The following is a 23,320-nucleotide window of genomic DNA, read 5'->3' as shown; positions in this document are numbered from 1 at the left end:
CTTAAGCTCCGTAAATGATCCGCTACACGGCAAGTTTATCCTGTACTCTGGAGATGTAGTTCGGCTACCAGAGAGGTATAGGACGCGGCCGGCTGTACTCCTACTCCTTGCTAAGTTTAAGCAGATGCTTACGGCGGCTGGAGGAGCTTTTTGAACGGGGCCTCTCACGAAGATGAATTGATGCAATAAGCGAGCGCTGATTTTACTTTCATGCAGTGCTGAGAAGCACTGCTTTGTCAACGCGGCGATCTAAATTGAAACCATGCTACTCCTTCCATGGCTAGGGTGTAGTACACCGTACCATAACCAAATATGCCCCATAATGCAACGCGCGCTTTGTTGTATACAGAGATTTTTGCAATTGATAGACTTGCCATGTTTAAGGGTTTTTCACGCACGCCACTTTGGAGTATTTTCAGGTCCACCGTAAAAGGGCGTAATTTTTCAAAGGGTCTAGGGGCATTCATTGGACGCCATATTTCAGCGCACTGTGCAATGGGCATGCTCAGAATAAGCTCATATTTATAAGCTGCTAAGCCAGGCCATATTCGTGGTGTGGAATGCACGTTGCAAAAGAACTATGGAAGCCCGCCGTCAGCATGCGCTCATGAGCCGCTAACGCAGTTATTTCCGCCAGTGAATACTCCCTATGCTGTTCTTAAGAATAAAAAGCTTTTGAACGGAACACGGCCTCTCCCCTCCCAAAAATTTGACTGTCCGCCTGTCCGTTTGGGTATTTTTCGCTAGGTATATCGTAGAAAGTGACGTTACGTAACGTAAATACCCTGGGGTATTATCGGCCCGTGACCTATACGTGAATTCGGTTTCCTCGTTAAATTTAGCTGGAACATTTACGTGTGGTGACTTAAACATTCATTTGAATTCCCCAGCTAACATTTGGGGAGCAATTTAGATCACCTGACCCAATGCCATCTATGCTAGGAGAGTTTGACATGCTCTAGATTTTTTTTGTTATAAAAAATGGTATGCTACATGTTTATTTACATGCTATATACAGGACATGATGCCTCGGACTCTCGTTTGTAGAGTCGCTACGGGACCACATAAACGTAAAAAGATCCCAGCTTTGTCAAGTTCTTTCCAAACCATGAAGATAGATGCTTCTTTTGCACAACGCTTAAATATCAAAAAGGCATGCGAGCTCCTCACGGCGAATAGGGCTCTTTCAGCCAAACGGACTTACACCGCTGGCGGAATTTCGTTTGGCTGAGGGAGTTCAAATACTCAATGAGCGTTGCAAAGAGCGCGTTTCTGGTCTTGAACACCAAGCCTCTGGAGGATTGTCTTGGTCTTTCCGTGCGTCGCTCTCTTTCGCGCACACCATAGCTTGTACACCACTTCCGGCACCAAGAGGTCAAAAGCCGGCGCTTTTCTTTGGGGCACAGGCCGAGGATCCAACAAACGCATTGTTTCCTATTCCTTCCTTGAAAGTCCATACAACCCCGCTACCTTGAACCACATGGCTGCAGCGTAAAGGCAGATATAGAAGAGGTGTTTGTGGTTTTCCAGATGCCCGCTCTCAACAGAGCGATTGCTGCGACTGAAGCACATTCAGTGTAAAAGGTGCCTACCGAGAGCACCGCGTGTGCAAACTGCCATTCGATATCACTCCGTTGCCTTGATATGCCTGCACGGAGATGCGATGCTTCTTCTTGCTCTCCTCGCCGTGTAACTTCAGTGACTGCGCCGTGGCCAACAGGGCTCGGGAAAGCCTTCTGGAGCTTGTTCGGGTGTTTACACGTCACTTTTTTTTATATCGCGGTGTTGTTCAGCTCGAGGGCGAGTGTGATACAGGGCGGCTCCAAAATGCGTACCCTCTGTAGCCAGAAAGAAGTACGCAAAGTCGTAAGCCCACGTGGTTTTCGTCTTCCAGCACCCTGCAGGACAGGTGCAGCCCGAGCGCTACACAGGGCATTCCCCATTTTTCTGTACTTTTCCGAATCTCCTTTCGGGCCACTCTCTCTGGCTTTCCACCCAGAAAAGGTCGTAGAGAAGTTTATGAGCTTTCTTCACCGCGTGGCTCGAATGCTGGAATGCCGCTACTCCGTATCATACAAGATTGGCCGGTCGTGTTTTTAGGACCTTACTACATGCTCGGAAATAACAAACCGAGCCGTTTAGCTGTTCCGCTCTTTTATCTAACTTCCTTAAATTTTCAGGCAAACTCTCCATCAGGTACGTGTCCCCGATTGGTGAAACGGGCGCCAAGTATTTTGGTCTCACTCTCCACCAGCGCTCTTTGGATAATTAATAGTTGTCCTCTCAAATGAAAAGACAGCACCGTCGATTTTGACACATTCACCGCCGCCCTCGATGCCCTGCCTTACGTTTCAAAGAATATTACGGCGGCCCCTGCTGCTGCTGTCGAAGTCGTAGGCAAACACTGTCGGGTGTTCTTTGTTCCCCGGTGTCAGCACTGAAAGCATCTGTTTTAATGACTGCATGCAGTCTACACACGCACGTATCAAAGACCGGAACTGATAGCACCGGCGATCGCAGGCAGCCCTGTCGTACTCCGGCGTGAATCGGGAAAGCTCGTGATCTTCGGCCGTTTACTTGTACTGCACTGCTGACCGCCGCGTACAGGCACTGCAGGCCACCCAAAAACCGGCGTCTCAAGGGTAGTCGCTCTAGGACATGAAACAAGAATTGATGCGACACGCCCTATCAAAGCCTCTTTTTGGTCAACCGTCATGAAGAGCTTTGCGATGTCGTTGTGGCCCACCCTGTAGCACAAGTTTTGTTGGATTGTTTTTCCCGGGATCAAGCAGACCTGCTGCTGCAACACCAAGACCTCGATGACGGACACCATGGTGATCTGAAAAATTTTCGCCATTAAAGCAGTCAGGCTTCTACATCGCACGTTGTCCTTACAAAATAGCTTGATCAAACCCAGGCGCATGGACTGCGGCAGGCAACCCTCTTTCAGACTAATGTTGCAAATCTGAACGAGAGGCTGATCCAGGAGGTCCCAGAAGTTCAAATAATTTTAGCCGGGCAAACCCTTGGTCCTGGGGTTTTTCCTTTCTTAGCCTTTCTGTAAGGACAGCGCCTTCCAGCATTCCTCCCTCGTGACCGGTTCCTCCAGACTGCTACCCTTTCGCTCCGTCAGCCGTGGCAGCGTGTCGAACATCTTCGCCCACACGCGCTCGTTCACTTGTCGCTCTCTGTAGAGGAGCTCGAAGCAACATCGGCATTCTTTCTTGATGTCTTCGAGCGAAGTCAGGGTCACCCCACTACCGTTCTCAATATCGGGGATCACGTGGACATGTCCTTCAGAGACTCTGGTCTTTGCTTGCGTGACAATGGTGTAAGACGCCACATCGAATGACACGTAGCGGTGTTAATGATGTTTCGTCACCATGCGTGGTGTAGGTAACCTTCGAAAAACAATGACGGCATCCTAGTTGTTGAAGCGAATTCCTTACCCGAGTTTGGTGGTTTATAAGCTGCAGTCGATGTTTCGGCTACATGGGGGTGTTTCGGTTACATCGATGTTTCGGTTACATGGCGACATTAGCAAAATAGGCGGCCGGCGAAATGGAGTTATAATGATCGCGATTTAAATGTTTTCATTCAGGTAGAGATCAATGTGATGGCATACTTTCTATCAGTATCACCGCGATGTAGGTATCAGTATCATTGTCGGTACTACACTCGAAAAAGGCCTGTGCTTCCGCTTTCCCACACAACACTCGGAGAGCCAATCACGGCAACTTACGAAGGCAGCTCGGCGAATGACGTTGCCGAAACATATGTTTAGACCAAAAAACGCAGTCTGAGTTGTGACATTAAGCAATGCAAAACGTTACGCTTGCATTGCTTAATGTCACAACTCAGACTGCGTTTTTTTTAAAAAGGGTGAAAGGAGTATAGGAGGTATTCACTGGACGGCATATTTGTGGGTGCTGTTTAGAGCGCATGCTCAGAACGAGCTCACATTAATAGCCTGCTAGGACCGGCAACCTCGATGGTGCTCAATGCACCCTCCAAAAGGACTGCGGAAGCTCGCCGTCAGCACGCGCTCAGCTGCAGCGCACATGGATATGGCCGCCAGTGAGTACTCCCTATAGAGCGACGAACAAAAACAACCTACAACGGCAAGCCTCAAGCACGTGCGGATTGCACGCGAAGGTACCCTTGGAAGTAGTTCAGTCCCTCTGTGTCCGTGAAGTAAGCACGAGTGATTGCAAGCATGCCAAGATACCTTCACGTGCTGTATGCACGTGATTCTGACTTTCGGTTAGGGTGTTTCTGCTGCTCTCAGGTAATGGGAGAAAACAGGCAGCATCAAAGCCACGGTGTCAGATACACTCTTTAGGTGAGAACACGGCGGGGCTGGACGCGCGGCGCGAGGAATCGGATAGTGTTCGTTCGACGGGCATCCGAAAGGCTGCATCATTCCGTTGCCACCGTTCCCGCGGCTGACAGTGTCGCCGGCGGCCAAACGGCGAAACTGTGTGAGAGTGAAAAACCTTATCTCGTTGCCATGACACCCCGGTACACCGTGGTCTTTCTGCACGTGCGACAACCTCGCTGGAGCTCTGCACGTGTGGAGCATGAGGCGGTACGAGCTGTCTTATGCACTGCTGCCTGCCTCCTGCGCCTTACACCGCGCCCACGGGTCGACGAGTCATCTGCCGGCGCTGCTTGAAACCATAGTGAGAGAGAGAAAGAGAGAGAGTGAAAACCTAACTTTATCGGCACGTTGCGAGGAGCCCGCTGTTCTCACCTGAAGAGTCCATCTTACACCGTGATCAAAGCTCAAGTAACAATGCCTTTCATGTTTACGGTTGGTTCAGCAATAATAGAACACGTACAAAAACATGACGATGACGCACAGAATTAAGGTGCGCTCTTGACACTGTTCAATTGATCCCATCGGCTCGTAGCGTCGGCTGCGCCCGGGCTTAAAGAAGGGGGGAAACGATTTCTCTACTTTCGCTAAATACTACATAGAATCACTCCCTAACTTTAATAACTTAATAAGCTTGACTTAGGTTTCCTTTCTAATGGTGAATTCCGCTCGCAGATCTCGAGCGCTCCAAAAGCGCTCCATTTGGAGCGCGCATATTCCGCTCGCAGATCTGGCTCAAGTTGGTCATCTTCCGCTCGTAGATCTCTGGCAGCGCCCGCTCCACGGAGCGCCCCAAACTCCGCCGAACTTGCTCTGCGGGGTTTCACAGATCTCTCCGGAAGTCGACAGAGCAGCCCACGTGATTTCCGACTAAATCGGCGGTGCGCATGCGCGGCGAGGTTGGAGAGATTGGCGGGCCGGTCGGGTCGTGGAGTTGGATCAGTTCGGGTGCGTCGGTTGTTTACTCTGGATTGTGACGGCTCCAACGCTTCTACTTCGCGTAGATCAGGGATAAAAAGCCGGAAATGTGGAGCGTGGCAAATCGTGAGCGCTGACTCTGTGATCGCGAGAGGAAGAACGAGAAAAGGAACGACAGAAAAGCCGGAGGCAGACGCAAGGTTAGGCCTATTCATTCTGCAGCCTGTGATTGTTTACCTTTTTGCACTGCATTCCGTCGGCGTTTTTCCGTGAAATAAAGCAAGAAGTGGTTAGGCAACGACCGCGCAAGTGATGGTTTGTTACCTCTGTGTTTATTAAAGTCGTACTACAAATCTGAACTCCACCGCTGGCAATCGCTGTCCGTGCCCCGCCGCTTCGAGGCGGCCGAAAGGTATGTGACGGTGCCGAACGCGGACGTCTTCGTTATTTGTGACATGGGCGTCGTGGTACGTATAATTTCGCCCGGTCTGTGTCGCGTGTTACTTCTGCAGCTAAGGAGTGACAGTCGTCACTGGTCGTCGGAACGATCAGCCGGCTGAGGCGTTGGTGGACTGGTCAAGTTCGAGCAGCGGCCATTTTGTACGGCGGAGGGAGAAGAGATGGGGAGGGGTGTGGGGGAGGTCGCTCCAAAAATGTAAGTTTATCTTCCCCTCGTCGATTCAGAGCGGGTCCCACGGAGCGGAATTTTGCCTCCCTCGCGGATTTTGGAAAGCGCTCCAGATCTACGAGTGGAATTCACCATAAGTGATGGCAGTCGTCCAAGAAAAATCCGGGGACACCTAACCATTTTTATGAGTTGTGAGTTCGAAATCATCTCTGCCTTCTCCTTTAGTCCGTCCGCGGTGGACTGGCGTAGACGGCCACATTTCGCTTCTGCGGAGATTGCGGCTGCCGACGATATGGATGCCTCAAGCGCCGCGATGTTCCTCGGCGCCGAAAAATGCAGGAGCGGCCGCAGCATCCCCCCCCCCCCCCCCCCCTCCACGCCCACCTTTAACGCCTGACACGAGAACGGCGGCGGAGCGCGCTCCGGCGTGCTGGCCGGTGCGCCAGGAAGAGGGCTTCTCTGTGGGGTGGCGTTCCTTGGAACTATGATACTTCGCGGCCCAATGGTTATCTAAGAATTTCTTGCACATTTTGCGCAGTTATAGACGCCGCCGGCTCCGCTCCATGGGACCAGTTAATGCTTTCGCATTAAAATTCGATAATTGTGACCACCGTTTATTTCCTCAACTCGGAGCCAGACGAAGTTGCCACGTATCCTGGCGTCTATCCTATGCCGCCAACGTTTATCATAAATACGTGCTGGGGATGTCAAAATAGAAAACTCGTGCTGAGCTCCAGGCATTGTTAGAGTTCGGCTATTTTCATCAGCGCAGTTGTTGGGCACGAGCCACTGCTAGAGTGTCCGCCGATGCATTGATTGCTACGAGCCGAAGTAGAGTGCTCAAGCAGTTCTCGTGTTTAATTCATGTGCCGCGCTCGACTGTCGGCAGGCGGGTGATTTCGATCCGACAATTACGTCATCAATCTTTGCGAAGAAAATAATAAAAACAATTATCTTCTTTTATCCTCCCAATCTCACCGCGACAAAGAAGCTTCTAAATCAGATGTGGTCGGTGCGAGTCTACTTCGGCCAAACTAGACCCACACTAGACCAGTACGCCCCCGTAAAGTCATTAACATGCCAATGCAATATCGTTTGATAACACCTTTAAAGGGATGATGCGACGATTTTCGTACCTTGCGTGAATACAACTTAGAACGGATCCCTGACGTTAATGACCTTAGAAACACCCATTCGTTTTCACTCCACGCAATAGAAGTCGCAGAAAAAGATTAAAGGGGCCATGAAACGAATTTTGGGTTGGAATGAATGATTTCAAATTGGGACTTTACTAATCGCATATCGTTTAGTTGGCCAAAAGAAAGAGGTTAGAAAGTCAAAAGTCAGCTTTTCGGTACGAACTTCTGAAAATATAGCCAACTATTTATTACCTTCTTGCCCTCGAAAGCTCTCCGCCTTATCACTATGATACATCCGCGGTTCCAAAAGCAGTCACCGGCGCCAAACGGACGTCAGCAGAGCCCAGCTCACGCATTGGACACGAGAACTGCGCCACTCGGACGTATGCGCTCGTCAACAATCAATCCGTCGAATATTTGGATTCACGTTCGTGGCCAATGAGTGCCCCGACGGAACTTATTGTCACTGGGGAATGACAAGTTCTATGGTGTGCATAAAAAGCACGGTTGAAGCTAGGAGTCATTAAAGTACTCATCGCACCGGTGCCGAAGGAATGTCACGACCACGTGATTTCACGATTCGCATTTGAGTTGAGGATTAAAGCTTAGGAGGATGTAGGAAAATCGTTTCATGACCCCTTTAAATAGAAACGAGCAGCGTTCACCCCTTCAACTCGCAGCCAGAACGAGCGGCCACGTGGTGTGGAGACGATCATATGCCGTCAATGTTAATCGTAAACGCGCGCTCGGGTTGACAACAGCACAGGACACGCGCTTTGTTCCAGACATTGTTATGGTTCGGCTATTGTCGTCACTGCAGCGACTATAGACAGGGGCTACAGCCCAAATGCTTGTCGAGTTGTTGATTTATCACGAGCCCGAATCGAGTGCTCACGCGATGCTCGCGTTTAATTTATGAGCCGGATTCAAGTATCGTCAATGGGAAACTATATGCCGTCACTGGGGAACACTTGCAACCTCCGAACTTTGCGATGGCGAGATTGCAAGAAAATATTCACTTTTATCCTATAAACTACACCGCAACGAAGGCGTTTCTTGGTCAGTGGCGCTGCCTGCGAGTCTACTTGGGTTCCACTAGTGCCAGTAAGATCGTGTAAAGTGGAAAAAAAAACATTATAAGCGAATATCGTTGCACTGCGTCTTTAGGGTGAAACGAAGTATAGTGGAACTCGGGCATTATCCGCTAATGTCGCTGCCTCATTGCCTACCGGTCGATAATACCAGTAGTACTCTCGCGACCCACCATGCCCAGCATGTTTTACGCTCAGTGATTATTCCACCTGGTTCATATTCTAAGGTGCCTACAGTAAACGCCTCTCGTAGTTAAAAGTCTAGCACTTGCTCGTTCCTTGCAAGCTATACTTCGTTTCAGATTACGTTCAGACGCAGCAACGAAGCGAGCTAATTGAACGAATCAAGCAGCGTCAAAATAGCAATTCACTAGTCATTTGCTGATCATGATTGATTCAACGATGACAGTGCACGTACAGAGACATAGCGAGCACAATGATGGTAAGCTGTGGACGCTCTCTCTTTTGTCCCATCAGCTTGTAACGTCGGCTGCGTCTGGGCTTTGGTTAAAACGAAGTGTAATTCTCAGCCTTTTAAATAAACTGAGCACGCTATCATGATTTCGAAACATTAAGGGCGAAGCTCCTTAGGGGCTAGCCATGTCCGTATGTCCGTCCGCCGTCGGTTGCACGTGCTCCTGCTCGTGAGCTCACGCGCTCACGTGCTCACGAGCACGTCCTCCCGTGCTCGTGTAGGGCAAAAAAAACCGCATCTCCACGTGGTGAATGATGTTGATTGGGGGGAAGCTCTGGTGGTGCTTGTCTGCGTAGTTGCTGAGCGGCAGCATGCCGAGCCTTTCGTTAGTTTTCATCCATGTCAGAAAGAGAATGTGTTGTATGGAACGTGGTTATATACGCATTTGAGCATTTGACCGTAGCGCGACATGGATGAAAACAAACGAAAGGCTCGGCATGCTGCGGCTCAGCGTCTACGCAGACAAGCACCACCAGAGCTTCGCCCCAATCAACATCATTCACCACGTGGAGATGCGGTTGTTTTTTCCCTATAGACCCGTTTCATGGCAAACAACACCAGGGCCGGTTTGCTCATCTTGCGGCTGCGGACGCGGCCGCGGCCAGGAGGGATTTTTACGTCACGTGACCAGCTCCATGGGGACAAGGAAGTACCTAGCGTCCCTGCCTAATGGCGGAGAGATCCGCATCGCTTCAAGCACAAAAGCCTAATTTCGCTCGCAGAAACTGATTGGAGGGACTTTCAACTGGAATCTAATTGACCGCCCTTTTATACTGTAGGAGCGGCAGGTAAAGTTACGGCCAGGGAGGGCAAATAGGAGCCAAAATAAAGAAAAAACCACACGAGATAAAAGCGGTAGCAGTATTTTATATACCTCCGCCGACGCCGCGTCTCGCGCCTTTTGTTATGGTCGAGAGGTTAAAGCGCCGGTACTTGTCGTCGCGGCGTGAAAGTTCCGGGTTCAAATCGCGCTAGAGACTTCTTTTTTTTTTTTTTGTATTTTGCGCGTGTCTTTTGAACTGTGATCTTTTTTTTGGAAATCATCCGCTTGCACTACTGCGCCTTACACGCTTTTACTGTTAGTCCCACCTGTTCAATCGAAACACCGGGAAGAAGAAAAAAAAGATCAACGCAAGTTAACGCGCTAATGCAATCATTTCGTAATGTTCATCAAAAGGAAACCAAGCTAACAGCATCGCTATGGCTTTCACACAAGCGGAGCCGAAACAAGCATCCTTTCCTTAGCGTTTACAATTTTATCTGTTTTCAAATAACGCTCTTGCTACGATTCCTTTCAATAACAAGAGACGCCTATTTAGGACTAATAAAAGCTGCAGTTGTAGCAATTAAAAATAAATAAATAAAACAAGCAAAAAAAAAAAAAACGACTAGCAGCTGTGGATACATTGATTGAGCGAAATCCTACAGGCAAGGCAGCAGGTCAAACGTCTGAGAAAGTAGTAAAACTGAACTAAAAGAGATCATACTTTTACTTGCAGGGAATGAGATAAAAAGTATATTTATACTCTTTACATTTTGTTGTGGCAATCGTTTTGCAAAAATGCAAAAATGAATCAGGCATCGACCATCGCAAACCCTCTCTCTCATGCAAACACCTAAACTGACTTTGGATCAAGAAATGGAATTAATTATAATTAATTCCATTTCTTGATCCAAAGTCATTTTAGGTGTTTGCATTAGAGAGAGGGTTTGCGATGGTCGATGCCTGATTCATTTTTGCATTTTTGCAAAACGATTGCCACAACAAAATGTAAAGAGTATAAATATACTTTTTATCTCATTCCCTGCAAGTAAAAGTCTGATCTCTTTTAGTTCAGTTCTACTACTTTCTCAGACGTTTGACCTGCTGCCTTGCCTGTAGGATTTCGCTCAATCAATGTATCCACAGCTGCTAGTCGTTTTTTTTTTTGCTTGTTTTATTTATTTATTTTTAATTGCTACAACTGCAGCTTTTATTAGTCCTAAATAGGCGTCTCTTGTTATTGAAAGGAATCGTAGCAAGAGCGTTATTTGAAAACAGATAAAATTGTAAACGCTAAGGAAAGGATGCTTGTTTCGGCTCCGCTTGTGTGAAAGCCATACTGATGCTGTTAGCTTGGTTTCCTTTTGATGAACATTATGAAATGATGGTATTAGCGCGTTAACTTGCGTTGATCTTTTTTTTCTTCCCGGTGTTTCGATTGAACAGGTGGGACTAACAGTAAAAGCGTGTAAGGCGCAGTAGTGCAAGTGGATGATTTCCAAAAAAAAGATCACAGTTCAAAAGCAAGACACGCGCAAAATACAAAAAAAAAAAAGAAGTCTCTAGCGCGATTTGAACCCGGAACTTTCACGCCACGACGACAAGTACCGGCGCTTTAACCTCTCGACCACAACAAAAGGAGCGAGGCGCGGCGTCGGCGGAGGTATATAAAATACTGCTACCGCTTTTATCTCGTGTGGTTTTTTCTTTATTTTGGCTCCTATTTGCCCTCCCTGGCCGTAACTTTACCTGCCGCTCCTACAGTATAAAAGGGCGGTCAATTAGATTCCAGTTGAAAGTCCCTCCAATCAGTTTCTGCGAGCGAAATTAGGCTTTTGTGCTTGAAGCGATGCGGATCTCTCCGCCATTAGGCAGGGACGCTAGGTACTTCCTTGTCCCCATGGAGCTGGTCACGTGACGCAAAAATCCCTCCTGGCCTCGGCCGCGTCCGCAGCCGCAAGATGAGCAAACCGGCCCAGGCGAGGCTCCTGTTGTTGACGTCCCAGAGAACTTCCGGTTTATAAAAATAATGAACAAAGCCCACCTTAACTCCGCCGCAACAAATGTCGATGAAACGCTTAACCACCAATTCGCCAGTTAAACGCCAAACAAACAAAGAAGCAGCAAATCTGTAAAAAAAACAACCGAATATTCATGTAAACCAACCTGCCGCCTTCAAGACGTTAAATTGTCCAGCCGAGGGTCATCGTTAGATCTCCAACTTTGATGCACGTGTAGCATTAATGCTGTCTAGCGCTGGTAACATAAGCAAGCTGGACAGGCTTGCGAAGACGGAGCGACCGCAAGTTACTTGGGAGTCAGGAGACAGTTCACGTTTGTAAACAGCAAACTGGCTTCTACTTCCTTTCATTTAAGGTGGACGGTTCGAGCTGATGGAACCAATCAGACAGCGTCAAAACGCACCATTATGGTAGTCGTAATGCTTCTGTACGTGTTCTCTTATCGTAGAACCAATCATGTATACGAAAGGCCCACTAAATTCCACTTTTGAGGTGTTTCATTGGTCCCATGAGGTCATAGCGTCTGCTGCATCTGGACTTACGGTGAAACCAGGTATTGAAAGCTTTTGGTCGCCCTTTTCGATCCACCCGGAAGAAAAGAGAGCTACATATCAATGTGCTCTATTTTTGCATGAAAACGTGTTGTATGGTAGCAATGTTTTGTTGTTTTTTTTAACTCGTGGCAATTTGTTGTTGTTGTTGTTGTTTTGTACGCTTCTTTTATTGAAATTTTTATTATTTGTTATTTATTATTTATTATTAATAAAATTTATTATTTTATTGAAATTTTTATTTTTATTGTTTACGATAGGTACTTTGAAAGGCGCTGTTATTATGACTATGAATACATACTTAGGTCATTTTCGCTTACACTCTTGTCTGAAAGGCGAACGATTCATGATTTTGTATTTTTGCATAAGGTTGTGAATAGTGTAATTGATTCGCCATCAATGCTCAGCAAAGTTAATTTTCATGTTAACTTACGCCATACTAGACATCCTGTATGCTTTGATGTACGTTCACCTTGTTGTACTTCACCGCTTTCTCGGATTCAGACATTATACAACAGCATTGCTCCTAAGCACCTCGATTTCTGTACATCCATTTCATTGTACCGCCATCAGTTGAATAACCTTGTAATTTACTGATAACATTTTGTTTGTTTATTTGTTTTTGGGTGATGGTAATATACCAACGTGTTTCTAGGATTGAACAGGTGCACCAAAGTGAAGACCGCTGTGGTTGTTTTTGGGCACTGAAAATAAAGTCATTATTATTATTATTATTATTATAAATACGTATCGTGGTCAGAACGCTTCGGGAGACTGAATATCGCTTATAGTCTTCGAGAAGGCCTCATAGCACAAACTTCACAAAACACTGCGTTTATTCCACGCAGGGAAAAGCGAACCCTACGTCTCCCCGCAATAGCCCTTCTCAGTGTGACTCTTTTCGAGATGACTGCGCAAGCATCGCGAAGACCCCATATTGTTGTTATTGTGGCAGACGACCTGGTAAGAAGCGAAACGCTGTATTGCTCATCTTTCAATTTCGAGTTCATGCTGGTGTTTCGGGTGTTTGTGAGAAAATGGAACCGTGTTTTTTTGACCCGCTCGAATAAACTACACATTGCAGAACACTGATTTTGTGACAACGCGACTCTAGCGATCGTGATAGCGCGCGAAAGTTCGACAACCTGACATTGCGCGAATCAAAATATAAAAAAGGAAACACAAATTTCTTTATGAGCCAATGTCTACCTGCCAAAAGAAAGCAAATGTCATCGCGAATACCATAAATAATATAACGGACGCAGGTGGCATTCCTACCAACTAAAGAAGTACGTTTTTCTTTTTCTGATGAGCAATAATACTCAGAGGCTACAGGCGCCAACAATATCAGTTGGTTTATATGTTAGGTTTAGGTGGACCATAATTCATAAAGAACATTTCTTTTTCTCCTTTCTTTTTTGACTCAAGTAACTTTATATTCACAAGGTAGCGCGTAATATTAGCACCGCTAGATCCACATTATCATGGAGTTCCTGCTCTCTTAGATATGCAGCTTTCTTTTGCGCTCACCAAAAAATGCGACTTTTATTTTTTACAAGTACCTAGTCTATTGGCGATTTTCACCATATGTTTTGGAACTTTCACGACTTCTTATTTGTCCTGCCAGGGGTTGTGGGATCTAACAATAAAATCGTTGGAAGAATTAAAGTCAAATTTTTCTCTTAGATTATTTTTGGAACTAAAAAAGAGTTTGATAATGTGCAACACAATATAATAATGAAAAGGCTTCAAATCTATGGTGTACAAGAGGTGGCGCTAAGCCTAATAAAAACCTATCTCACTGATCGCTATCAGTATGTACCTATAAATGATGATTCACATAATAAACTGGAATTATACTACACGGCGTTCCTCAAGGCTCTATTTCAGGGCATCTATTGTTCCTCGGGCACTTTACTGATAACAATTCAATGCCAGGTTCCCCTGAATTGATATGTACGCAGACCACACAAATATATTCTTTTCTTGCTTTATAAAAAAAGTACATGGAAACGTTGGCTAATGAATATCGTTGGAAATTAGAGAACGCGTTGTAACTGACTCGTATTAAGTACAAGTAAAACTAGGTATATAATCTTAAACATTTAAGTACAGAGCGCTAGAGTGAAATTAACATAGTATTCGAAGGCATATCGTTGGAGCAAGTGACAAAAGAAAACATTGTTGGGTGTATCGTTTCCCATATCGTTTCCCATAAGAGCTTTTCATGAAGCTCTTATATCAACAAGCTTAATGCTGATTTGTCGCGAGTAACAACAAGCCTTTTTATTATACAAAATTTGACACCTACCTGATTTAAACACACATCCAATTTTTTTGTTGCTTTATTTTAAAGTAAGTTGACGTACTTTGATCTGCAAAATTGCGACAACTTTTAAATATATGAAGCGTATAGTTTTGCAGAAGGTCTCACGAATATGTGAAAATAATAAAAGGGACACCCGAACTTTAGTACACAGCCACACTTCATCATGCCTAAGGTGAATTGAATATAGTCCTTCATACTTCATAATAGATATATCAAAATGTACTCTACACCACACCAACAGATAGCCTGAGTGCCCTCCCGATCGAAAGCCCAAAGCGAAGGATGACACCGAAAATAACATTTTATACCCGAGGAGCGTTAACTGTTTTAAAAAACAAAAATCTAACGGGCTAAATTTTCACATTAATTTAGTAAAATATTATACTTTTAAACATAATTCCAGAAGGGTCCTGGCTTTTAGTGAAATCGCATTTTGAATGAGAATATTTGATTGCACCAGGAACATAATCACTATATATATATCCAATACCAAAGGAATACGTTTCTATTGTAGCCTGATCTGTTGTCGATTTTGTTCACATCTCAGAGGTATAAGACATGATTATATTTTAGTTATGCTGTTGTTTTTTTCTTCAATCATAACACGACAAGTATCTCCTGAAAATTATTTAAGTATGTTTATTCATAAATGCATGTGTTGTTTCCTTTCCCTTCCTTCATTTATTTGCCTCGTAGAATTGATAATATTTTGTAACTATCATAATTTACTCAAATTTGGGGGACATGGGTATTGTCAGTCACCACGTTCTGTCACTGCCCTCTACGCGGTAAACCCGCGATGAAAATCATGAACACATACCTGATTCTAATGGGGAAGATTGGAGAGCCAACCTACCTCCACAGCTTTCTGTTCTAGTCGTTTGCGCTGACTATTTCGCTGGAGTCGCCAATAGACCGCAGTTGGTGGATGGTCATAGTGTGCGTCGTACTTTAATTTACTTTGACTAAGGGTGAGTGAATAGACAGAGCTACGTTTGGAACGTGGATGCTAGCAGAAAGACGCAGACGCATAAATGGTTGAGCGCCCCATGCACTTGCGGGGTAAGGACATAAGAAAACAGGGGGAGGCAGGTCCTGGATTTAAAGACAGAGTGGCAGGTCTAGCTTCCAAGATACGTTCCAAACACTGACTGCCTAAATATTTTTCTGCATTTCTCAGTTTTTTTAGGCTTTCGTTAAAATATTCTAGTGCCTGTACAGAGGCTGACTGCTTGATGGTATACTTCGTTTCACCTTATGTTGTACCGCAGACAAGGCTAGAAGCGCGGGCTCATACCGCTAGGGAGCTACTATTGACGCACGAGAGCTTGTGCCGCCGAGATGTGCCCTGAGCAAGGAGCTCGCGCTTGTAGCCTTTCCTGCGGTACATTATAAGGTGAAACAGAGTATAGTAGTTTACTATTTTCCATGACATGCAACACAGAAAGACTGACTCTGTTCCAGGAGGCGTATTTATATGGCCATCACTATTTAAAGAAGCCGAGATAATCTTTGTACAACTTGCCTGTCCACACCACAGGGCTGGGGTGACGTCAGCTTCCACGGCTCTAGGCAGATCCCGACCCCTAACATCGACACCCTTGCCGGCGATGGTCTGGCGCTGCACCACTACTACGTCCAGTCGTCAGGGGCTGCTACCCGGAGCGCTCTCATGACGGGGCTCTATCCGATTCACACGGGTCTGTGTCTTTTTCGGGCAGCCCTTTTATAAACTTGCATTCTACTTGGCATTAGCTAAGTTACATTCAGGAGAAGTCCTAGACCTTTAGTACTGTTTTAATTTTTTTTAATTATAAAAACCTTCAAACTTGGTTTAACAGTAGCGTTCAATTCATTGTGTACCGAGAGAAGCCGTATATAAACTATAGTTACATGAATGTTTTAGTTTGACGGATACATTTTACGCTGGTGCATAGGCACATATGCTACGCCGTACACAGCTCGACCCGGTTCGTTCGAACAGGCGTTCGCCATTTTTCTGTTCTTTGTCTAACGTGGAACAGCAGGTAAGAAACTACTAGTGTGGCGGAAAGCCTTTATTGAGGACAGTAATACCTTACAAATAATCTTTGAGGACCGTAAATACCTTGAATAAAATTTTAAAAACGGTATTTTTTACGCCCATGATAACGGTCTGGCGCAGTGTACGTTTGAGTTTCGATGGGTATATTGTTCAGTCTTAGCTCCCACTATGTTATGTTTATAATTTGCATAGGCCCCTTACACGTAACCGGTCATGTAAGAGGACCTCCATCTGTATAAAAAAAGTGCCTAAAACAACAGCTTCAAATAACAGATCATTTACGCAACAAGCGCCGGGATGCACGACCCAAATAAATCAATACATGTTTGCAGGTATGCAAAACGATGACATTGGAAATTCAGAGCCATGGGGACTCCCACTCAAGTTCAAGATCCTCCCTGAGCATTTTAATGATCTTGGTTATTCCACTTACGCGATCGGCAAGGTGGGTTAAATTATCACTTGGTACAGAAGTACTGTAATACCTCCCGGAGGAATAGTACATAATTTTAGAGAAAAATTTTAGAAAGTTCGATGTGTCTTTCCTACTCGGTTTTGGTTTCTCCGGCGACCCGTTGGTTCCTTACCCCCCCCCCCCCCCCCCCCCCCCTTCCCCCTTGTCCTTCAAGTTCGCAACGGCCGTAAAATGGGCCTATATCAGTCGCTCTCTTACCCTTCAGGATCAGATTTCAACTATCATGTGCATATGTTAACTTTTTGCAATAAAGGAATTAAACATGCCAGTCGTGTCTGCATAGGCTTGCTCGCCTAATACCGCTTTTACATGGAATTGTGCGTTGTCACATAGCTCTCACAATAAAATATGCTTTTATGGATATTATTGCGCACATCAGATTTTTACTTGAACATATCTTTAAGGGGGCGGTCTCTTTAAAGTGATACTGATGTCGTTGCGCGTGTATTGCGTCCGGCGTACATTACGGGGCGGGGGGGGGGGGGGGGGGGGAGATAAGTGTCACGATCCGTTTAATAAAGTTATTCGCTATTTAAATTTTTCATTCATAAGTTTTTGGGTTATGTATCTTCAGTTTTGTTGCCAGTTAGTATTTAACGCTAAGCCAATATATACGATTTGCGAAAAGGCAGCAGGCTTTGATATATTTTTACGAACAATATTTTGCGTCTTGTCACCTATATAGGAACCGTTCCTAGCCCTGCCCATAATGATGCGTCGCAAGCCACTGATGACTCGTGATGACTGCACATGACACATTAAGGGTTACCATGAAAGGCACGTTACGATTGGCCATGTAAACTCATCATGGCACGTGATGAGTGGCCATGACGTTGTATCTGATTAGCGCCGTAGCCGATGATTTTTGTTGACCTTTCGCAAACAGCATTAATTGGTTTGTTTTCTAGCAAACACACCTTTCAAAACTACAGTTACAACATAACAAATAAACACCAATACCTACAGTGTTAAGTACCAAATTTTGGTGAATTCGTGAACTTATCATGATGGTAATTCCAAATTTAATCTCCACCGAGCTCGATAAACACGCTGCGGAGATGGTAGTTCTCTAATGGTCAACCTTATTTTATTTATTTTTTGTAACTATGAATAAATTAACTTTAAATACTATGTACAGCGTGTCCGTAAAATATTTACAGTAACTTTTTTTTAAACACAGGATAAAACCTTGTACCGCCGAGTGCTCGATTTCCGCAAAAATGTAGCGCTAGCGGTTAGGACCAAATTACAAACCTTCAGAACTAAAGTTTATGTTATTCTCAAGTTGTGTGAATTTTTAAAACTTTGAAGGGGGAAAATGTGACCCGTTTCTGCAAGTTTGCACCATTGATCCCCATGTAATTTTAGGCATCGTCTGCCACCACTTTCCCATGAACTATTTACGAAAATCGTTCATAGCTTTTGAATCAAATAACGATTCCTTCTGCAAATATCGCATCTAATCCGGATCTCAAGCGCTATATTGTGGCAAAGACAGAGCTAGGCGATGCGTAGATACTTTCTGCTGTAAAAAAAACAACAAAAAATCGGTACTTTTTTTGGTGCGTGTGCTATGTATCAATTTCATTGCTCTTGCAGTGGCACCTCGGTTATTTCCGCAAGGAATATACGCCACTGATGAGAGGATTTGATCATCACTTCGGATTTTGGACCTCACATGCAGGATACTTTGACCACTGCTCGCACGAGGTACGTCAGGTTCTGAGTTCGCGTAAATGTTCAGGGGTGCTAGTTACACCTCATACGTCAATGGTTCGCATGCTTTTCCTCTCACGCACAGAGGCCAAACAGAAATATGCCGCTCCGCGAGGATCCATGAAGCGGCCTTTACCTAAGAGCTTCTGTTGCGATTCTGTGAACTGTGCAGGTAAAAAGTGTAGAGCGTGGGCAGAAACGATGTCGCTTGGGACAGCTCGTCGTGCTCTCCCGAGAGCGGGACAGTCTTCCGTGCCGCCGGATACTCTTTATTTTCTTCAGCCATACGTCCCTCCTCCTCCTGGAGGAAAGATGACCGGTGTAGACTTCGTCGCTCTCCAAAACATTGATGAGTTACGCGACATTGCTCTGCGGCGCTGCCACGTGATGAAGATGGGCCGACGGCCTATCTTGCTCAGATGCGACGTACGTACGGTTCGTGCCAGCGAGTCCCTTAAAGGGCATTCTTGTCTTGACACCATTTTTGTCAAAAACACGTCCTTGGCGTTCTTTTCTTTCTTCTCTCTTTGTCACTGCCGACATTTATGGAGCGCGCATCTCCTGGCACCGTTGATGATTACCCGTAGATCAGGATCGGCGTAGATCATAAGGGGCGAAGAGGCGGATAGTGTTCACACGGTGTCCACTTCGATGTCCTCGTCTACTTTGATATCCGCGTCCACGGCGGATGGTATGAGAAGCTCGGGGCACGACCGGGTGACTATGACTTTTGCAGCCTCCACGTCGGTGGATGCCGGGCAGTTCCACTTGGACAGAAAAAGACCGACATCGTTTTGCACACGCTCTTAAAAAGTCACTAAACGCGTATTGCAAACTTGGAAAAAAGGGTATTGGCGAGGTGCGCGATCGAAATTGTCGCTGTGGTTTTCGTGCCATGTGTAGTGCTATCGGTCTTCCGTGTATAGCGCGACACTGTCGCACCTCGATATGACTTGCGGAAAGTATACCGTGCTCATCTATTATCATGTGACCGGACATCTGTCACCCCTCGATATGACTTGCGGAAAGTGTACGGTGCTCATCTATTATCATGTGGCCGGACCTCTGTATATATTGGATTATTGGAATAAACTCGGGGCGGTTTTGGGCCCCGAGCTAATCGGGGCCCAAAATATGAACATGAAAACGTCCATCCTGGCGTGCGGCTGTAAGTCTTCAGTTCATCCCGGTAGAAAACGCGACACCATGATGGGGCGAATAGTGTCTAGGACGTCAGTAAAGGATTTCTCATTGGCAGAAATGAGAGGAATGAAAGAACTTTATTTTTGGCAGTGTTGGCCGTGTTTCTTTGAGAACGCAATAATTTGAAGCTTCCACCATGCTAATAGCAAACACTATCAAACTTGATGCTCGCAAGGTATAATGACGTCACGAGAGGGAACCATAGGAGGACGCCACCAAAATATATCGCCGCCAGTAGTCTCTCTCTTGTTCCACATAAAGGCGTGTTCACACATGCAGTGGAGCGCTACAAGCATCGCGCTGTCCTCGCGCTGAGCGCGTGCTCACGGGAGCGTTCACTATACCCTATTTTACCTGATGATGTACCGCAGGAAAGGCTGCAAGCGCGAGCTCCTTGCTTTGTGGCACAAGCTCTCGTGCATTAAGGGCAGCTGCCAACGCTATCAGCTCGCGCTTCTAGCCTTCGCTGCGGTACAACATAAGGTGAAACGCAGTATAGCATTGTATCGCACCGTCAAGACTGCTACTCATGGCAGACGATAAGTAGCTGAAGGCACGTGAGTAGCGCGGCATCAGCACTTCGCTGCATGTAAGAACCGGCCTTATGAGTATTCACTGGTGGCCATAGCTGCGTGCGCGAATGCTGAGCGCGTGCTTATGCCGAGCTTCCACAGTGCTTTTACAGCGCGCATTCCGCACCATCAAGAGTGGCGGTCTTAGCAGCCTATTGGTATGAGCTCGTCCGGAGCATGCGCTCTAAACAGCACCCACAAATATGGCGTCCAGTGAATACTCCCTATACACCCCAAAGCTTCAGTTCGACGTACAGCGCACTGACGTCCAACCGACGGTACGAACTTTCACAAGCGGTCTAATAGCCGTGTGGTACAACTTAGTAAAAAAAACTAATATGTACGTGTGACTGACTACAGAAAAAAAACCAATATTTTTTTATCTGTTTTACCTTAAAATTTCATTGTTGTCTTTTTGTATTATTTGATACCTACTTTAGCTGTTTAGTAAATTATATCACACGGTAATCAAGTCCCTCGTACGAGTTAGGGCAGTCAGTTTTACGCCAGTGCGCTCTACATTGAGCTGAATTTTTGGGGACAAAGGACACCCCTTTTTTAGAATGTCAATGGAACTTGCGTATAGCTAACGAAGTAATGGCGCAGCGAGCAGGCCACCAGGTCGTCTGCCTTCAACTGAGTGCATCGTCCGCTCGCTGCGCCTATCCGAAAAAGTGACACCGGTGGATTCAAATACTTTACAATTGCCTATTCAGTCTAAGAGGAACAGCACAAGCCCCTCCCACAAAGCTCTCAGCACGCCATAATTGATGGGTTGATCCTTCTCTCTGCTTGCTTCCTCTCCGGCGATCACTCCGCTAAAATGAAAAGAGTGTGGGGCCTTTTGAGGAGAAGCTTGTCCTCCGTTTGTTTCCCTGCAAAGGGGCTATAACAGAATACGTTCTACTCCGCTTATTTGCATTAGACAGTGCGCCTACAGCACCTAACCCGCCCCTTTCGGGGGGGAGGGGGGGGGGGGGGTAGGCGGGGCCAGCACATGTCCGAGAGAACGCAAGCGCATCGCGCTGCCCAGACTGTCGCTCTTTCGCGCTGTGCCAACGAAGAATTGTGCCGCCGATTCACCGAGATACTGGATTGTTCAAGGAGACAGAAACAGCTTACTCAGCTGCCTTGAGGACTGTTTACGACGAAAAATGACGGCAGCCACCCGGCCCTCCCGATTCAAAAGACGAAATCCCCGAGGCCGCGCGTCCGGTAGTTCCTACTACGCAAAACCTCTCGGCGCTAAGGCCATTGGACATTTGCATAGTACGATGGATTCCCTACAAATGTATTGCGCACAACCACCGCTAGCTCGGTCGGCTGCGTCGAAGTCCGACCTGAACCCTTACAGGATTGTTGGTCTGTATTTTTCACGGGAAGGGGGGGGGGGGGGGGGGGCTACGTTTTGCAATTTTGCAAGCTAAAATTCATTAATAAAATGCCCATCGTGTAAAAACATTGATATTTACACACGCCGGCGCCGATTTTCCCGGTTGATTTTACAGCAAGGCTTAGAATATATGCTATACAGTATAGGCAACTTTGAAAGTGCGAATATAAGCTACATTTGTCGCCCTCTTTGTGCATTTGATATTGCCGGCAGCGACCGTATATTTGTTACTATAGAATTACGTTTCTTATTGTGTTTGCAGAAGTATACTTTAAACGGAAAAGTTTTTTCTACTTGGGGACTGGACTTCAGAGAAGATCTCCGCGTGGCAAGCAACAGTGCTGGCCAGTATTCCACGAACCTCTTCACGGATAAGGCCGTCAGTATTATAAATGCCCACAATGCATCCAAGGTAAAATAAGTCTATTTCTCTAACTGTAGAAATTGCTCGGTTTTATGTTCCCGCTTTGATAGAGAAAATAAAATCCGATCTTTCGGCTAGTAGGAGCATCGCAACAGCCGATTCAAATTTCCACGTACACCCGCCCGTTGCGGCGCCCCGAGGGCAGAAAAGCGCAAGATCATAGAAAAAAAAAAAAAAAGAAACTTGCAAAAGTGACGTTACAGTGGCTTAAAGCGGTAGTGTAACGAACGAAACCGGAGAAGCGGCACAGCGTTGGAAGACGGCCGCGGGTGGCGCTGGCGCTTGCAGCACCGTCGTTCCGGCTATGGCTCCGGCTTGGCCGCTTGGCCAGCTTGGCTCCGGCCAGCTCCGGCCGATTTGCAGCTGTTGACTACACTGTCGTCTGCTAGTTTTACATTTTTATTTACCTACGAACACAAACCAAGTCTTTGGAAGTTCACTGGAAACAAATAATTGTTTTGGGGGGATTTATATTAGTTATGAAACGTGCTAGGGTGCCTCTATCTGCCGGCGGATGTAGGCACCCTAACGGAGCTGCAGAACGAACCGTCACCTACACCGTCTTCCCAGGAGTGGACGTTCCCGATGCGTCGAGGAGGCTACGCGGTAACTACACTACCCCCTTTAAGCCACTGTAGTGACGTCATCAGCGGTGTAAGATCACCCTTGCTCGCCACTGAGCTGGCTCGGGGACGCCGTCAAGGACGTCCCGACTTTCTGTACACATAGCAGACTGCAAAAAGGATCGCCGCATGCCCGACGGCAATCGCCGCACGTATTTTTGAAAATAAATTCGGTTTAAGTTTACTTCTACGCAAGATAAGTGCGATAACTGGATGCAGGGGACAAAAAGCTATAAAATCCGCTCCTAACTCATATTTCTTGAAAAGTGCTTCAGCTTCCCTTTAAAGTGAAACGGTGTAAAACACCAGTTTGTTGAACAGCCCTATTGAAAATTCTCATTTGTATGAGAAATTTTTGTGTACAATAAAAACATATGAATCATACAAGATATATAAGAACATACAAGGAGCACATAAAAACCATATAAGAACTATATAAGATCTTAGTGAGATATATGAGAACATACAAGCGCCATATAAGAGACTTGTGAGAAGTTTCTTATAAGTTTCTATATGGCTCTTATATATCTTATATAGGTCTTATATAGTTCGTATATGGTTGTTATATGGTTCTTAT

General features: G+C 46.0%; 1 protein-coding gene across 1 annotated transcript in view; it reads left to right on the top strand.

Annotated features, from left to right (window-relative positions):
• The first annotated feature begins 12,824 nt into the window (after positions 1-12,824).
• The window catches only part of LOC8038473 (arylsulfatase B-like), a 41,622-nt gene continuing 31,126 nt past the window's right edge, over positions 12,825-23,320 (top strand). Inside the window, exons 1-5 of the mRNA XM_040221661.1 lie at positions 12,825-12,927; positions 15,834-15,993; positions 16,670-16,782; positions 18,412-18,522; positions 21,959-22,108. Of these exons, the coding sequence (XP_040077595.1) occupies positions 12,871-12,927; positions 15,834-15,993; positions 16,670-16,782; positions 18,412-18,522; positions 21,959-22,108 (591 nt within the window). The 5' untranslated portion in view covers positions 12,825-12,870. The remainder of the gene's footprint in view (positions 12,928-15,833; positions 15,994-16,669; positions 16,783-18,411; positions 18,523-21,958; positions 22,109-23,320) is intronic.

The sequence above is a fragment of the Ixodes scapularis genome, unplaced genomic scaffold (genome assembly GCF_016920785.2).
Source record: "Ixodes scapularis isolate PalLabHiFi unplaced genomic scaffold, ASM1692078v2 PGA_scaffold4__175_contigs__length_147842914, whole genome shotgun sequence".
Classification (NCBI taxonomy): Eukaryota; Metazoa; Arthropoda; class Arachnida; order Ixodida; family Ixodidae; genus Ixodes; species Ixodes scapularis.
Note: the sequence above shows the minus strand (reverse complement) of the source record. Positions and strands in the feature narration are given on the sequence as shown.